The sequence below is a fragment of the Silurus aristotelis genome (genome assembly GCF_946808225.1).
Source record: "Silurus aristotelis genome assembly, chromosome: 24".
Lineage (NCBI taxonomy): Eukaryota > Metazoa > Chordata > Actinopteri > Siluriformes > Siluridae > Silurus > Silurus aristotelis.
In genome coordinates, this window is record NC_139597.1 from 11,009,122 (window position 1) to 11,028,723 (window position 19,602).

Consider the following 19,602-nt stretch of genomic DNA (forward strand, 5'->3'; position numbering starts at 1 on the left):
CGGATATGTTTCTGCCCTTTTCACATGAAGGAAGAAAAAAAAACAAAACAATATAAGATGATTTGAGAAACTTTATTAAGTTTTCATTTTAAAATGTTATCTATTAAAATAGTTTAACACATTATCACCAAGGTGAAATTCACATTATCAGAAACAGTGACCATTCACAGAACAGTACAGGTGTATAAATTCGGTATAAAACCAGACACAAATATATACAGATTAGGAAGTCCATTTTTAACTGCACTAAACTGTAACAAACCCTACATACAAATTATTTTAATAACCTATTGACAAACATTACAATCTGACTGCTATATACCTCGATAATGGTGTTCTAGCATCAGGGGTGGGGTTAAAAAAATCTTTGACCTTAATACAAACATATTGCTTTTTTTACCCTTAATATGTATGATAAGCAAAATTGTATTCGTGAAATGAACTAACCATTGAAGGATGAGGAATAAAGATCAGTACTGAGCAGCTAGTTATTGTACAGCGATCATCTGGCATCAGGTCACATGTAGCAGGTCTATATAACTCATTAGTGGAATTCCATAACAGCTCAATGCGGTTACGATTCAGGCCTTTGAGATGACACCTCTATTGAACGGTTGCCATGGCAACCTCGAGTGCTGTTGTAATTTAGGCGGAAATTCGCTTTGATTTGTGTTTACACAGTCGGAGTGGGTGTGCCTGTGTTTGTGAACACAGATGTGTGTGCATGTTAAAAGGCACATTTTAAAACGGGATGATTAAAGCTATTTAAATTATTGAGCTATTGATGTGCATGGCGTTAAAATAACATTCGTAGTGCCACTAAAAGCATGTCTTCAACTGTGTTTGCTAAAACCTGACTAAGTAAATCCATTCACTATAACAAAACAACTTCTGTGTGTCTTAGTGTTATTGTTGTGCAGTATACGCAATGTGCAGTCTTAGTGTTTAGCCCACAGGACAGTACAGAGAGTACACTTTTTTTTTTTTTTGCACCAGAACTCCACAGGTCTCTGAGAATTGATACATCATTCCAGTGGCACAAGCAATAACAACTAGGTCAGATGTTAGGCTTCGTGCTGTGAGCTGTAGTGGGAGTGTGTGAGGCACTGTGGAGTGTGTGGAGCAGTCAGGGCAGTACCTGCTGTGGAGGGCAGTGGGAGCTAAAGATGGCATTGTAGTGCTCGATGAGAAGCTCTGTGAATATGTTGAGCGGTGTGATGGCACTCAGAGACACGCCACCATTACGAGGCCACGCCAGGTTCACCCCAAACACGCACGCCAGGTTAGAGGAGCTCATCTTATTAAAGATGCTCTCCTGAGACACCTACAGAGAGAAAAGTAATGACTAACAATATATACAAAACTGAGTTCACTGGGCACTTTGATCGGCAAATTCATATCACGTGAGCAAATGTGACCGGTAGGAGAGGAGAATAAGTCATGGCGTGACCTCCTCAGAAAATATTAGATGAAGAAACACAGATTCTAACTGTATCGCAGAAAAATCACAATCATATAATATCTGGGGGAAAAAAGACAAAAAAGAAAAAAGACAGGTCAGCAGTGTCTCTACGCACACAATCAGATTTGGTTTTAACATGGTCTTATCCGGTTGAAACCCACTTTTATGTATTAATAATTAAAAAAAATATATATAATCCTGAAAGTCTAGCGTGCCTGATTATATATAACTTTAATGCAGAGTAATTACATACTACATGCAGCTGATTAGAAAATTACATACAGCTTTAGGATTGTGCACTAAAACGTCTTTAAACAGACACTGGTAGTTAAAGACTACTCCATACAATGTTTAAAATGTATTTTTTCGATCTATTTATAGCAGCTCAGACGGCTGGAGCACCTGGACCATTTGGGTGGTTTGTATGTTAAAGGTCCTGAGATGTGCACAGATTCATTGTACGTAATTATGCTCCGTTCCCTCTGATTAAACATTTGCATATCATGGTGAGTAACGATGCCCCAGGGAATGTCTGCAAGAAGACTACTCTGTTTTGCTGTACAGGTGGTGGGGGTTGGGGGGGGGGGGGTCTCCTCAACCTCATTGAACTGCAAATCTGTCCATATGAATTAAGGATGATGATGACGACTTGTGCATACCAGGAATGTGTGAATTTTATTATTTTTTTAACCACAGATTGATTAATCTGAGGAATAGATTCCCAACCCTAGTCCTGATAGGAAGTCATTTATACAGTCTCCCCTGGTAATAATTGTTTAATACCCACACATCCTGTAAATGCGTGTTACATGTACCTCAGTTAAGGTTTCTGCTGAAATTTCGGTAAGCCGAGTGTCTATATAAAACCTATGAGCCCCATAAAAAAAAGAAAAGAAAAAAAAAGTATATGCTTTTTAATGTATTTCTCTCCCAGCAAAATGCCATCAAGTATGATTTTTAAACAAATGACACGAAGATTAATACCCTGCATGCTGCATAATACTTTAGCCAGTCTATTACCTGCCTCAAATGAATCATTTGACGCCTATCCAGCCTTACAATTCATTTAAACAGATTAACTCTGTAACGTAACCTCTAACCTTTTCTTACACAAAAATCTCATTGCAAGGAACGCATCATGCGGAATGCCTTTATTGATTCCGCTTGTAATAATCAGTACAGGATTAAATTACATTCTAAATTTTTTTCCGGCTTGTCTCATTAGGGGTCATCCGTATTCATGATCCGCATGTTCGATTATTATATTGATTGGCTGCGTATAAAGACAGTATGCTCAGCTATAGACAGGCACTAAACTCATACAAAACAACAAAACAACCCCAGGTTCCTTTTCAGTTCAGTGGCTAAATTAACAACAATGTATTCAATCACAGTTTAGTAGTGATAACTTTATGAATTTCTTCACCGGAAAAATTTTACGTATTAGAAAAACAAATTTTGGAGGTCCAACCTCTGACAGCATCTACTGATCCGATCTCACCTAACGCTTCAAAATTACACTGCTTTAAGCTTTAGACCGAAGCTACATCTGTTATTTTTACTAGATCTTAATGCTGCATTCAACACTATAGATCATGACTTTCTCTTTGATCGTTTACAGAATTACATTGGTATTCAGGGACAGGCATTAAGCTTGTTTAAATCCTACCTGTCTGATTTGGAGAACTATCTAGGTCAATGCAATTAAACTATGGGGTGCCACAAGGTTTAGTTCTAGGACCCCTGCTTTTCACAATATACATGCTTCCTTTGGGAAAATTGTAAAAGGCATGGGATTAGCGTCAACTGCTATGCTGATGATACCCAGCTATATATCTGATCAAAACCAGACAATACCACTCAATTGGCTGGTTAAACTGAGGGTGTTAGAGAATTAAAAGATTGGATGACTTATACATTTCTATTATTACATTGTGATAAAACCAGTGCACAAAAGCTCCAGCATTTTCACCTGCGTTTAGAAGCATGTACTGTAAATACTAGTTCAACAGTAAAAGACTTGGGAGTTATTTTAGACAGCAACATGTCTTCTGAAAATTATATCCACCATATTACAAAAACAGCCTTCTTCCACCTTAGAAATATTGCTAAGCTAAGAAACGTGTCTATATCTAATGCTAAGAATCTCGTCCATGCATTCATGACCTCCAGACTGTACTATTGTAATGCATTACTATTTGGATGTCCTGCATCATTAATAAACAAGCTACAGTTTGTCCAGAACGCAGCAGCCAAAGTTCTCACAAGGTCGAGAAAATATGACCATATAACCCCAATCTTATCATCCCTACACTGGCTACCTGTTAAGTTGCAAATTGACTTAAAACTTTTGTTACTTACTTACAAAGCCCTAAATGGTTTGGCTCCTATGTATCTATCCAGTCTTTTAACATGCTACAATCCGTCACGCTCCTTGAGATCTCAAAACTCCGGACTTTTAGTAGTTCCCAGAATAGCAAAGTCCACTAAAGGCAGTAGAGCATTCTCACATTTAGCTCCTTAACTTTGGAATAGTCTTCCTGACAGTGTTCGGGGCTCAGACACACTCTTCCAGTTTAAGTGCAGATTAAAAAAGGAACTCTTTTGCAAGGCCTACACTTAACACACATTACATATTATAACCTTGTGCTCCAGAACATCTGATCACATGCACATTATCAACTTGTGCTTGCTAATATTATGAACAGCAGCTACGCTAATTCTCTCCACTGCTTCCCTTTCTTTACCCATCCTGAGATTGTGCCAGCTCCAGTCACGTCCAACCTCATGAAGATTGTGGACCTTTAAAGAAGTAGATGCCAACCCGCAAACATCCCGAACCATCTAAATACGTGCCAGTCCCAATCGGATTTCACTTCATGTGGAGTTTGGATATTGGATCTCTTTAAGTGTTAAAGGCTCTGGCATGGAGAAGCTGGAGTTGGATCTATAATAATCTCAAATGTTGGTTATGTAGAACCAGAAAAAAGGTTTATCCTCTTACCATATATAGAAAACAGATGAGGTACTTGACAACGATGAAGTTGTACTCTGGAAGTGACTCCATTATTTTCTTGCACCTTGAAACCCGCAAACTGCTCTCCACCTCTGTAAAAAAAAACGTGCCTTATTTTAGAAAAGCCAGACATTCCCATTGAAATATCCGTATATAATTTCACAAGTCACAATACACCAAAGACCTTATTTCTAGCAGTACAAAATAATCCTGGACTATTGCCATTACCTCCAGAAGGTATAAAGTTACTTATCTCACTGAATTCCATTTACTTGTCTTTCCCACATCTCGTAGATCTGCTATTTAGTGAGATGAGTGACCAATTAATTATTAATAAAAAAAGAAAAACTGACTAGCCTTTAAAAGAACTCGAGCAGTTTGAGTCTTACTGGATATTGAACACAGAGTCAGTCCTTTATCTAAAATTTAATAAAACTATTTCTGAATCAAACAGGTATCATGTGGCACAGATGTGATTTCCTCAATCGCACATCTCTCCTGTATTTTATTATATTTTTTAATTGGAGGATAAATGTAGTGCAGTGAGTCAGAATAAATCCTAGTTCTATAAACTTACTGGTAAGATCTTGTATCTGGTTATATAATGTGAAGGTGAACAGAGGCTCTGGCAGCTCCCGAAGAAACGTCTTCAAGATCACAGCAGGGACATGAACATCAGAGTACTGCTCAAAGCTAACCGGCTTGCCTGGGGCAAAACAGAAAGAGAAAAGAGTGAGGAGGAAGGGAGACAATCCATAAAGTATTGTACAATGGACTTACCCTGTTTAAAAATAAAAATAAAAAAGTGCAGCATTTTTAAACCTCATTTCCCCCTCCACAGCATTTGCATTTATATTACTGACAATTTTGGATCGCTTTAATGTACTGACAAAAAGATGTTTGATTAATTAACATTTGAAACATAACTGTAACTGTATACACATGTATTCAACTTTTAAACTATGTAGCAATACAGTAAAATTGTTCTACCTAGACAGTGAAAAAGCAGTGCTTTAGTCTGTCAACAACATTAGCTTCCAAAGCTTCAGGATCACACCAGTAGCTCTGTTAGGGCCACTGAGTTTGTTATCTTATACACAGTAGCTTCTCTGGCATAAGTTTGTGTAATAGCAGTGTATAGCCGCAATGCATTTGTGGAATGTTGAGTGCACTATTAGAATTTTTGATTGATCGAAAATATTGCAGGAAAATGGCGAGTGAAAAAACAAGGGTGCACTTTCGTCTTTAGGATCCAAAAGTAAAACCTGACTGTTTTGTGATATCCCTTGTGATATCTGTACAGTATAACAAGAAACTAAAACCATCCCTGATCACATTATACATATTTGAATCTAAATATATGTGAAATGTTTTAATTATAGAAATAAAAATATGTATTCCTTTCCTTTTTTCTTAAACAAAGACTACAGTTTATAAACACTGCATTACAGTAAGAATAGTAACATTGTGCTAAGTCAGCTTTTTTGTAAAGAGATATGCTTTAACAAATGTATTTGTTTAAATGAAATAGTTAAATGAGTAAAGCTGTAAACATTAGAAATACGCCTGCTGACTGATGAAATTCTCCTCTGGAAAAATAATTATTGGAAGGACAAAACGAAAGATTTTTCGATCTTTGTAACAACTAAACATTTAGTTAAAGCCTTAGAATGGCCTACTATTAGTATCAAACATAAATTGCCTCAATAAGATGTATAATCATAACCTCAAAACTGAGAAGGGTATGAGCAGAATATTGTGTTGGATCTCCACAGGTAATTGGAGGAGTTAATGAAGTGGAAAGTCGAAACGGACACTATCTTAATGGAGAGTTCTGCAGGCGACGTGCTGCCTGTGATGCTATCAAGAATCGTCAGAGGAGACTGAGCCCTATTGATCTTCTTTTCCAGGCGATGAGAGAGAGAGAGAGAGAGAGAGAGAGAGAGAGAGAGAGAGAGAGAGAGAGAGAGAGAGAGAGAGAGAGAGAGAGAGAGAGAGAGAGAGAGAGAGAGAGAGCGCTTACCCTGGTTATAGAGTTTCTGGATGTCCTTGATGAGCTGCACTCTGACTGACCTTCGGAAGATCCCTTCTGTTTTTAGTCCTGGGGGAGATGGAGAGAAGAGACAGAGGGTAAACTTAAAATGTTTGAAAACTTTAAAATATTCCTATATTAATATATTAGAAATATTGTATTAAATTTTTTTCTTTGTGTATGGTTTCTATGGGAAATATAGCTGTCAGAATACTGATGTGAACATGCAGTATAGCAAATAATGTCCATCCAGTACACAAACATCTAACTATTGTAATTTCTGATCTTACCTTTCTGTTTGAGGTAGGATACAGTCTGAGACATCACAGGAGGAATCATTACACCATTGTTTCTCTCTCGAATGCTAAAAAAAAAAAAAAAAATTATTTATATATATATATATATATATATATATATATATATATATATATATATATATATATATATATATATATATATATATATATATAAAAAGTTTGCCTCTAACCCAGAGATACAGCAAATAATGAAATATAACAATAAGCAAATAACTGGTTTTAAAGAAAGACTTTTAGTCCCTTTTTATTTATCATCACTGAGTCAATATAACTAATCACCGATTATATATTAATGTTTGCCACAAATCTCTGATAAATCTACTCACTACTGTAAGCTCACACCAAACTGCTGGGTGGGCAGAGGAGGCCTAGGGGGTGGAGCCTTCGCAGGTAGAGCTGGTCCTCCTTTCTGAGCAGCACAGAGCTCATCATCATGCCTGAACAGTTAATGGATAGTAAATTCTCAAGACATTGATACTTGGCAAAGCATCGACATAAACCTTTGAATCCAATAGTTTCTTACATTATAATAAACCAAATAGTATTGAATAGTATTGAAGTATCTGTAGTATTGAAAATCCTGATTGACTAAACATCTGCCCAAGTGGAGAGATTCACTCTCCCTTTTCTGTTGCATTTCTGATATTATTAACAGTATTTAAGGTGATAAAAACGTTCCTTTAAATATCTAGCAAGTCTGCACAAGATTCTGCTGCCAAAACTAGCAAAACATTCACGTTTTCGGTAATTATTTGCTCAGTGTAAGTAAAAGCATGGCTTGTCATTTAGAGAATATCAGAGGTTCATCAGACGTGGCAGACACATTCTCAGTGGATGATGCTAAAGTTAAGATCAGAATGCAACATTCACAATACCCTTGCTACACTAAACCTCGTTCTGCAGCGTGGGTTATTCTAACCCAAGATGATGTGCTAAACATCATAACCACTTCAAAGCTACATATTCATTTATAGATACAAACTAATTACTACTGGCTAACGAATAAAAATCTCCCCAATTTTTCAACCATATTCACCATTAAACCATGCAAACAGGTGGTAAAAAAAAGTCTAATTCAATGTAGTATTTTTTCCCCAAAGGTACAGCAGCAACCCTCCGAGTCTGATCGAATAAATATTCATTATATTCACAGTCAGGTCTGGGATCTGCTTGTTCTTTTCCTTGTTAGGCTGAGTAAATGTAAATGTTAGCAGGAAAAAATGTTCGATCTGCAGAGTGCTCCGAGTTCACACAAGAGATTCCACATTTTTCTCTGTAAATGTCACCGTTTCAACAAAGGTGGTGTTTTAAAAAGGCAACGGTATTACATTGTGCACTTTCACATAAAGTTATATTTTCGTCTGATTAACATTTTGCTTCTGACCTCAATACAGCAGGTGGGATGATGAGCTGCTCATAGTTGACATGTTCTTTAAGTTCTGCCAGATAGTTCACATAGGTTAGCTTCTTGCCAAACTTATGGCTGAGTGAAAAAAATAATTAAAAATAAATAAATAAATAACACCGATATATAGAATTATACAAGCATGATATATTTAGGAAAATCTGTCTACCTTATAAGGGGTTTAAATACATTCCATAGGATCCGAATAAAGTTTGTGGGGTGAACAACATAGAGGGCTTTAAGATTCTTCTTATACCTGAAATAGATGCAGATGAAAATAAAGAAAACCAAAGGAGAAAGAAGGAAAAACAACATTTGAACCTCTCAAGACAGAAACACCACCAAATCTGCTCTAATTTTCCCCATTATGGTAACTCAGTTACAAAACTCGGGGCTTGAACATGTTCTGTGAAGCTGGTTGACTGTTCATTAAAAACGAAAGACCACTAGGGACTAGTTAATCAGATGAGTGTGTGAAAGCATTTAAGTTGCTCACTTTCTGTCGAATTCCCGGTAGGCGCTTCGGAGCCAGCTCAGAGAGGGTTTGTTGATGCTGCGTAAACCGTAATGAAAGTAAACTACAGTGTAGTCACTCTCAACATACTGGTCCAACGTATACTTCATATACCTGAAAAAGAGTCAAATGAACACCTTACAAAATAATGACATCAATTTCAATAGAGAAAGAAAAGATTATAAAGAGAATACTCACTCCAGTAATCGATGGTGATTGAGCTGATGTGACGGAGGCATGCAGCAACTGCTGAAAATGATCAGTTTTCTGCCATAATTATCATCACCTAAAAGACACATGCACACACTATTATTCAAGAGGTTCCTGTTAATAATGACACTCTAAGCTAAAACAGAATGGAAATGGAAATGTTTAAGCGCCATCACCAGGAACGAAGCAATTCTGCTTTTGAATTAAAATACAATTACATTTTGAGTAATTATTTTAGCTTAGATTTAAGAAAAAAATGTATTTATATATATATATATATATATATATATATATATATATATATATATATATATATATATATATATATATATATATATATATGTGTATGTATGTGTGTATGTATGTATGTATGTATGTATGTATACATATACATATGATGACAGTTGGACGTTGTTGTTTTACCCATTTATCTGAAAATTAGAAGCTGATTAAAGTATTTAAATAAAAAAAGTCATATTTTTTATTACATACAAATCACATTAAATAAATCTCCATTTTCTGTAGCCAATTAAATACATGTATATTTCTGCTTAGATTTGCTTTCAAAATAATCATTTGAATATTAGGGTTATGATTTTGAGGGGGAAAAAGAAATTCAAAAAAATTGGCCAAAAATGTAATCATCCTTGATTTTCCCACTCCGGCTTAATTTATCTGGATAAGCGAATATTCATATAAAACAATGAAAGTGTAAATGAAGTCAAGATATCATTTTTTGTTAATCTGATCACACTGAGCCTGCTAAAGTGTACGCTGATAACATTCACAGTACAATAAACCGGAATGCAAATGGCCAATCAATAGTAAGGGTTTGGTGATCTTTAGAAAGCTAAAAACAAAAATAAAATGCTAAAATCCATTTTCCATCCACCATTATCCATCCAAATTAACTGCAAATGAAAAAGAGGAAATTAGATTTCAAGGTTTATTCGCTCATCTACAAATCACTTGCCATTCAATTTAAAAGTGACTACATTAAGATTTGCACTTGACCAAAGTGTAAACAAATGTTAATATTAAAACCTGGTCGAAACACAATCTAGACAAGACAAGCATTAAAGACCTAAAGTGTAAACTGCATTTAATTTATACAGAACACAAGTTTAGATCGGAGGTGTGTAATTATCCTAGTATTCCATTCTTCATAAAACAATCATGAGAAATCAACAAAGACTGTATGATTAGAAAATAAATAGTTAATAGCAATTTGTTAGAACTACAGGAGAAACATATGCATAATAAAACATGGATTGTGTTGTCTGATGCATTTAAAATGCTGAGTAAACCCAATTAGTTCAGTCAAACCTCTTTAAAAATCCATCACAGACACATTTTTTGCCCTAAGATGACAGTGCTGCATACTAAGGCGGGAAAGTCTTGACCTTGATCATTAAAGGAAACAACGTGAGCAGAGATGCTCATGATGTGTGAAAGAAATGTGCATGATGAGAGAGTGCAATTAAAATGAGCATAAGCAAATCAAGTCACCGGTAACTTGGAGGATTCCGTGCCTCGCAACATCATAATAGGGATGTGATGTGTCTTGACAAGCATTTCCACTGGATGGCGTTAAAGGGCATAATTGCCCCTGATTTTCCTCTTCCTTCTGCAGCTCTAAAAATTAACAGACAGCATCGGATATTATTATAATATCGCTTGATGTTCCGTAATATCTGTAACAAAATTACAAACATAAATATACATAAATAAAATACACCATTCCTGAAAAAGATTATGCACGAGGTAAAAACGTGTATGCTCTTTTTGTTTATTTACAAAGAGTCCAATGTTTTGTTTTAAGTTTCAGAGCCTAGACAGTTGCCATTATCTGTGTAGTGAATCAGTATTTACTTACTGATGGAAACAGGGGCAGGAAGCAGGCTATAAATACAATTTCAGGGTTTTTTTTTTTTGTTTGTTTGTTTTGAGAAAAAGGAAATGACCAGTGGTGGTCTGTGGCTTGTGAGATAAGGTGGAATCACATCACTGACATTTCTGATTATCTGACTATGCTCTGACTTTACTGTATGAGAGAGAAGATAGAGAAACACTTCTTCCATTACCTGTTAAACCTAGACACCACAAAAACAATTATTTTGTTCAACAAAAGAAAAAAAAAAAAAGAAAAAACAAAACAAAACAAAAAAATCACATACACATGACATTACATTTTCCTACAGCACCCTCTTTTGGAGAGAAAAAAAAGTATTTCCATTCAACAAAATAAGACTTATTTATTCCCACTTATTAAGGCTTAAGAATATAAATTTCACTAAAAAGATCGGTGTGTGTTAATGTGTAGGAACATTACGGCTTGCTGAATGAACATAGTGACTCAAAGCTACAACACTATGTGTACACAATGTCACTATGTGTTTCATTATCAGTTCACCTCTGTCCCCTCTATACACACCATATTTTCATAAGAGTGACCTGTTCCTTAAACAAGATGAAAAATAATACTCAGCATGAAGGTGCATTCCTAATTCAGCATGCCGTTTCTGAGAAATTGGCCTGCTTACTCTTAGGTCTTTCACATGGCCCTACTTCCTTCCTTAGCAGTAAGTAAACAACTGACTCAGGCAGGAGTGAGAGTTGCTGCTATCATCTTGGATTACTAATTTCTTTCCAAACATCTGAGTAAGATCACAGCTAAGTCATTAGAGAGTTTACCGATACCAAACATCAGGGATGCTTTGTAGACAGAAAAATGAATACCTCTAATCTTAAAGGTTACCTTAAATATACACCAGATACACCATGGACAAATCAGGACTCGACTATACACTCAACGTACACTGCAAGCGTGGATTTTGTGCTACAAATGCAAGCACACGTAAACAATTATCTAACGACACACTTCAGAATCATAATGTCTTTGTAGATTACAATTCTAAAGACGCATAAAAGCACAGAGAAATTGTGATGGCAGTATATTCCAGATAGTGTGTCCTAATATTTTAGAACTAAGCATCTTTATTCATTGTAATCGTCACTGTTTGTTTATTATGCTTTAAAAATCATGTTAGCTTCAGGGCTATAAACATGACAGACATGGGTAATCATCAAATCCATTACATTTAAATTACTATATAAGAAATTCCAGCTTCACATGAGACAAAAAAAAACGTAAAACACATTCCGGTGATACATTGGGAAAGATCCCTCGTATACATGTTTCTAAATAAAATCGTTTTCTAGCCGTATCGTAAAAGTTACAGTCCAACAAGATGTGCTTAATTGTCAAGGGAACCTGACATGAGAGACATAAGGGAGGAACTTCACCTATCAGTAGAAACCTATGAGTAAGCCTTTCGAGTGGCCAAGTCAGAAACATTTCAAGAACATTTCATTTAGTACTGGGGCTTATTTCATACTATTTACTGTTTTTGTGCAGGTCCCATTCCTTCTGCCATTTGTTTGTGATGTACAGGTAGACCCCAACTTATGACGTAGATAGGGACCGAAAAACCGGTCGTAAGTCCAAGTTGAGGAGAATGACTATGCTATAGTGCGTATTTGTTTTCTTTTTTTTACATAGTACAAATAAAGTAAAAAAAAAAATATTTTTATATATATATTTTTTGTTTTTTTGTTGGATGTGACCGTCGTATCTTTTAAATGTCGTTTTGAGTGGTCGTAGGTTGGGGTCTGACTATATTGATTAATTAAAGGCCTGAGGTCAGAAGGTGGTATTTGACAGTTAGTTATTTTCAGCTCATGTGTCACTGTTATTGTATTGTAACTGGTAAAAACTACAAAAATAAATAAGGACTCACCTATCTCGGCCAACTGTTCCAAGTCCTTTGCTGAGATCATTGTAAAGACCTATTTCAGCTAAACTCAGTCACATTCTGCAAACAGAACAATGAGTTACTTTTTGGCAGTGACCCAAAGCCACTTTTGATCTGACAAAATAAACACAGTTTCTAAAATTACTCATTAAAAACCCTGCTGGGAGACATAGCAGAATAATAATTCATTTTCTCTCCTCAAGCTCATGCATGCACTCAAACATTAACACACAAAATAAAGGATAATTTCTGCCGGAAAACAGGCACCGGCTAAAAAAATAAGTGCTCTTATAATACTTTATTAACAGCGAGTGGAATTCATTTAATTTGCATTCATTTAAGCAAAGCACTTTGTAGATGCTAATCAGTCCTCAGTTCTTGTAATGTATTTGACCGAGTAAACATGGACACTTATTTTTGTTATTATTAATATTAATATTTAGATTACTTCAGGATTTACACTGCATATACCAACTGCCCCCAAACCGCCACCACCAAACAAACACTCCAGTATTATTCCTTAAACAAAAATTTTATATTCTATCATCCAAAATTGGTATTTGGATTTGGGATATTTTTAAGATACCTTCACTTCTGTCTATTGGAGGTTGTTGGTGACATCACTGCCTGTTATAAGTTTTCTTCATAGTTCTCCCACTGCAATTTCTCTTATTTTTATTATTTTTGCCAGTCTATTCTTTGTCTGATTGATAGCCCACCTGTGTTTCTTTCTGTTTCAGGAACACATTGCTTGTGCAATAACTCGGATTTATTATCTTTTCTCTTGCGGCTCTTTTGTCTTCCTATTGTTTTATAACAAGTACAGCCCTCAATGATAAAACCCTGAGGACTAATTAAAAGTAAATGTTCTACTTATCATTTACAAAATCAATCTGTTAAGTCACCACGGGGCAACAAGAAACATCTGTCAGTCCAATACTTCTGATCACTTGATTTATTGGTTAAAATTTATTGGTTAAAACAAATGTGGTATTGTATAAAGTTATACATATAAATATAACAAACAAAACAAAAACTTAAATTTATTTTTATTTTTTTAATCTCAAACCAAAATGTCTGCAGTTTATAGCAAAATAAAAAATAATTGGCCAGACCTCCAAAATTCTTATGGAAAGAACTGTATACACTAGAACCATATAATAAAAGCTGCTTAACAATAACTGCCCATCATGGTATTATTTATAGCTAAACACCGGACACTGAACAGGTTTATTTTAGAAAATGAGATTTGAAATTAATATCATTAATTAGAAAACAAAACAAAGAAAACACCGTACAGTGCGGTTACCTTTTTTTAAATTTTTTTTTATTAATTTGAAATTTATTTTGATATTTATATATTTGTATTTTGATGTAATGTGGCAATTAAATGCACTAAATGGGTTTAGTTTTCACAGATATTCTTGTATGCAATTTCAGCAATAAAAATTTTACTTTTTTTTTCAAAAAGGAAAACAAATGACTTGTTCGTTTTAAGAGACCTGCCTAATGTTTTCTTATATATTTAGTATTTCTCTTTAATAAAAAATAAAAAGTACTTTTTATCCGATTACTCACACAATCGGTAGAATACTCGATCGCCAAAATAATTGATAGCTGCAGCACTAGTGGTATCTGTCCATCTGTTAAATTTCCATATGCACCTCTCACCCCACAACACAACTCCCTGGTCGGAAGCTCTGCTGTGTTTTTCTATGTACTTTTAAATAAGTACAAACCCGATTCCAAAAGATTTGGGACACTGTACAAATTGTGAATAAAGAAGAAATGCAATAATTTACAAATCTCATAAACTTATATTTTATTCACAATAGAATATAGATAACATTAAATGTTGAAAGTGAGACATTTTGAAATTTCTTGCCAAATATTGGCTCATTTTGGATTTCACGAGAGATACACATTCCAAAAAATTTGGGACAGGTAGCAATAAGAGGCCGGAAAAGTTAAATGTACATATAAGGAACAGCTGGAAGACCAATTTGCAACTTATTAGGTTAAGATTAGCAATATCAGAAAGGAGTTTCTCAGAGAAAAATTGCAGAGTTTGAAGTTATCATCATCTGCAGTGCATAATATCATCCAAAGATTCAGAGAATCTGAAACAATCTCTGTGTGTAAGGGTCAAGGCCGGAAAACCATACCGGATGCCCGTGATCTTCGGGCCCTTAGACGGCACTGCATCACATACAGGAATGCTACTGTAATGGAAATCACAACATGGGCTCAGAAATACTTCCAGAAAACATTGTCGGTGAACACAATCCACCGTGCCATTCGCTGTTGCTGACTAAAACTCTATATGTAAAAAAAGAAGCCATATCTAAACATGATCCAGAAGCGCAGGCGTTTTTTCTGGGCCAAGGCTCATTTAAAATGGACTGTGGCAAAGTGGAAAACTGTTCTGTGGTCAGACGAATCAAAATTTGAAGTTTTTTCGGAAAACTGGGACGCCATGTCATCCGGAATAAAGAGGACAAGGACAACCCAAGTTGTTATCAGAGCTTAGTTCAGAAGCCTGTATCTCTGATGGTATGGGGTTGCATGAGTGCATGTGGCATGGGCAGATTACACATCTGGAAAGGCACCATCAATGCTGAAAGGTACAGTGAGGAAAATAAGTATTTGAACACCCTGCTATTTTGCAAGTTCTCCCACTCAGAAACACGTTTAGTGGAATTATGACCCAAAAGTTCTATTTTGGTCTCATCTGACCACATGACTTTCTCCCATGACTCCTCTGGATCATCCAAATTGTCATTGGCAAACTTAAGACGTGCCTGGACATGTGCTGGTTTAAGCAGGGGAACCTTCCGTGCCATGCATGATTTCAAACCATGACGTCTTAGTGTATTACCAACAGTAACCTTGGAAACGGTGGTCCCAGCTCTTTTCAGGTCATTGACCAGCTCCTCCCGTGTAGTTCTTGGCTGATTTCTCACCTTCCTTAGGATCATTGAGACCCCACGAGGTGAGATCTTGCATGGAGCCCCAGTCCGAGGTCGATTGACAGTCATGTTTAGCTTCTTCCATTTTCTAATGATTGCTCCAACAGTGGACCTTTTTTCACCAAGCTGCTTGGCAATTTCCCCGTAGCCCTTTCCAGCCTTGTGGAGGTGTACAATTTTGTCTCTAGTGTCTTTGGACAGCTCTTTGGTCTTGGCCATGTTAATAGTTGGATTCTTACTGATTGTATGGGGTGGACAGGTGTCTTTATGCAGCTAACGACCTCAAACAGGTGCATCTAATTTAGGATAATAAATGTAGTGGAGGTGGACATATTAAAGGCAGACTAACAGGTCTTTGAGGGTCAGAATTCTAGCTGATAGACAGGTGTTCAAATACTTATTTGCAGCTGTATCATACAAATAAATAGTTAAAAAAATCATACATTGTGATTTCTGGATTTTTTTTTTTAGATTATGTCTCTCACAGTGGACATGCACCTATGATGATAATTTCAGACCCCTCCATGATTTCTAAGTGGAAGAACTTGCAAAATAGCAGGGTGTTCAAATACTTATTTTCCTCACTGTATATCCAAGTACTAGAACAACATATGCTCCCATCCAGACGTCGTCTCTTTCAGGGAAGACCTTGCATTTTCCAACATGACAATGCCAGACCACATTCTGCATCAATTACAACATCATGGCTGCGTAGAAGAAGAATCCGGGTACTGAAATGTCCAGCCTGCAGTCCAGATCTTTCACCCATAGAAAACATTTGTTTTCCATCATAAAGAGGAAGATGCGACAAAGAAGCCCTAAGACAGTTGAGCAAATAGAAGCCTGTATTAGACAAGAATGGGACAACATTCCTATCCCTAAACTTGAGCAACTTGTCTCCTCAGTCTCCAGACATTTATAGACTGTTATAAAAAGAAGAGGGGATGCCACACAGTGGTAAACATAGACTTGTTCCATTTTTTTTTGGTGTGTTGATGCCATGAAATTTCAAATCAGTTATCAACTTATTTTTCCCTTAAAATTATACATTTTCTCAGTTTAAACATTTGATATGTCATCTATGTTGTAGTTTGAATGAATTATTGAAATTTGAAACTTCCACATCATTGCATTCTGTTTTTATTCTCAATTTGTACAGTGTCCCAACTTTTTTTGGAATCGGGTTTGTAAAATAACTAGAAATTAACCTCAAAATAGTTGACATTATGCAATTAACAGGGAAAGAGGAACTGCAGAATTTTTTTGCTTTTCCCCCTTTTTTAGTTTCTTTCTCTTAACAAAAAAGTCAAGTGATAAGATCACAAAAACGCAGAGGTCATGAGTAAATATTAGGCATGACCTAATGCCTGAAATGTTGCTCTCAGCTTGTTTGCTGTGTTCATGACACGGCTATTCGAGTCACAAATTTATTTATAAAGTTATAGTCCTGAAAGCCCCAGTAAGATTTTCCCCATATGGAAGTGATACACATTTTGAATTGCAAAGAGCCTCATGGCCTATAACTTAGCATCAGTGTACACATTTTAATCTTGCATTTGACCTTAGAAGTAATACTAATAAAAGTATATGCTGTCGGGATGTGTCTGACACTCTTTTACAAAATATAAAGGACACACTGCTGGCTGCCTAACTTTTGTAAAAAAAAAAAAAAAAAAAGAAAAAAAGAAACAAAATTAAATGAATGAATGAATTAAACAAAAAAAATCTACTTTGTGTGATTGGCAAAAACAGATTTGGTTGGGCGTTAAATTAAAATCATTAGATGTTTTTAGTGCACATTTCTTACATGGAGATTCAGCGCTCATCTCTCCAATGTGCTCAGATCAGCGTCCAAAGTTTCAGCTTTCATGCTAATAATCCTAACCAACACTGTCACTGCTCAAAGAAAAATCCGACTTGTATCATTTGTATAAAATAGTTCACTTTTCTCCTCTATTAAACAGCAGTGACTGCCAAATTAACCTCAGAATCTCTATGCAGACATATAAATATATATGAATTCAGGCGGTAGCAACTCAAACATCAGTCTTTCTAACTTCAGCAAGAAGCTGAGCATAATTACTAATGTTCTTCTGCAGAACATCCCTACAGGTTGTTCATAAATCACCTACTGGAAGAATTTGTTTTAAAGATATGAAACCCTATTCCACATTCATATTCTCATCAGACCTACAAACATGTACATGAGAACAACATTCACTGTCCTTTTAGAGAACTTTCAGGAAGCATGAGCTGTCGCTCTTAGAAAATCCCTGACGGATTCATTTAAGCTGACGGGTTCCGGTATGATGGGGAATTTCGATACAGCAGGGTGCGACAAAATAACAGCATGGCTGTAAACTGTGATAAGGACGGCTGAAATAGTTACAGTGGAACTAAAATTGTTTACAAAATTAGTGTTGAATCAGGCAACGTGTAACCTCTTTTAGATTCATGAAGATTCTGAGCAATGCAAGAACGTTCAGAATGGATTTGGACTGTCATTATATCAAGTCAACTACAATGGCTTAGGACTGCAGTTTGCGTGAACAGTTGTGCATTTAAGTGCCTATTACTGACCAGTTCATCTCAACAACATCTGTGAAAATGTAATGAATGGACATTCAGTGGAACCTGGATGAGGATGGTTTTGAGTTTGGTTCCTCTCAAGGGTTCTTTCTTCCTCTTCGAGCTTTTCCTCGATTATAGTAACCGCTGGCTCTCTCATTAGGCATAAACTTTTTCAATTATAAGGCACAAACTTAAACACACTAAACTTCCACAATCTTTTAAACAACTTTTGAACCTTTTTTTTAGATCACTATAAATCTTAAAACTGTTAAATGCACTATACAAAATAAAAATTTCCCATAATGTTTACAAAATATGACTCACTGAAAAGCTAAATGTCTTAATTCAATTGTTTTTTTTTACATGCAAATGAACTGTATACATGCAGGATATTTCCTTTTTTATTTGCAGTAACAATTAAACTTAAATTTTTTTTAATAATCAACTGTAAGAGCTACATGTTCCAGCTGAATGTGAAAATAACGACAGGTAATGTTACAGGTAAGAAGGAGCAGCAATGCCTCCATCTCCATTCATTCACTTATTTATGTATTTATTCGACAAGTTTACGGTGTTTACACACAGCAAAACAACTACACCTTGACAAATTTATTTATAAGAATGTAAAAAACCAAATGATAGATATGGAAATCCAGCTCGAGTAAGCTTTTAACTGAGAAACCTGTAATGTATGGAGTGAAGAGGTTCAGCTGAAACACCTGACGAACAATACATTGAAAAGTGTCGAGCCACTTTCTAACTTCATTTTATACTTTTGTCACTAACACATTTAAAATACACGTGTGAAAAGTGTTCCAGGTCAAGTCAAAATAAAAAAATAAAAAGACAAAGAAGAGAAAAGTTTTGTTTTTTTACCGTCAGCGTTGTATCAGGTGCGTGGCGTATCACAAACACGACTTCCTAAGAGTAGCTTAGCACTGCGCATGCGCTGTTGCTCACTCGAGCACTTTCAGATTAACTCCCCGCGTTCCTCGAAATGCTGGAGGGAAGTTATGGTGCAAATCCTCATTCACGACCGAAGGTGTGAAAACTGTTCGCCAGCAGAGGGAGTAGGAGTTTTCCCCCCGCTGTACACTGTAGTACAGCGAAACTAAAAACTGCCTACTTAAAAAAAAAAAAACACAGCATAAACATGGATTGTTTCACACCCGGAAGTGAAATAGGAGTGTTATGGAAAGCACCCACTGCCACAGGTCTTTCTGACACCAAAGACGTCCCATGAAAACCTTGACATTAGATGATTAGTTTGAGCAGTTACTTCTTAAATAAA

At 35.9% G+C, this 19,602-nt stretch overlaps 1 protein-coding gene across 1 annotated transcript; it reads right to left on the reverse strand.

Annotated features, from left to right (window-relative positions):
• Positions 1-53: 53 nt before the first annotated feature.
• On the reverse strand, positions 54-19,337 carry LOC310719153 (rho GTPase-activating protein 8-like). Its single transcript, XM_083528603.1, has 13 exons — positions 19,188-19,337; positions 12,757-12,831; positions 10,466-10,591; positions 8,945-9,032; positions 8,729-8,860; positions 8,402-8,488; positions 8,212-8,310; positions 7,154-7,264; positions 6,801-6,874; positions 6,502-6,579; positions 5,056-5,184; positions 4,467-4,570; positions 54-1,324 (listed from the first exon to the last, which is right to left on the reverse strand). Exons 2-13 carry the CDS (start codon positions 12,794-12,796, stop codon positions 1,127-1,129), a joined length of 1,266 nt encoding a protein of 421 aa, XP_083384729.1. The 5' UTR covers positions 12,797-12,831; positions 19,188-19,337; the 3' UTR covers positions 54-1,126.
• Positions 19,338-19,602: the final 265 nt, after the last annotated feature.

Excerpts from the sequence above, each read along its gene's own strand:
- LOC310719153 (XM_083528603.1), bottom strand. The coding sequence starts at position 12,796 with ATGATCTCAGCAAAGGACTTGGAACAGTTGGCCGAGATAG. Across the intron at positions 8,311-8,401 it reads GTATTTAAACCCCTTATAAG|CCATAAGTTTGGCAAGAAGC; the intron begins GTAGACAGATTT and ends TTTTTCACTCAG. Across the intron at positions 5,185-6,501 it reads CCAGAAACTCTATAACCAGG|GCAAGCCGGTTAGCTTTGAG; the intron begins GTAAGCGCTCTC and ends GTTTTGCCCCAG.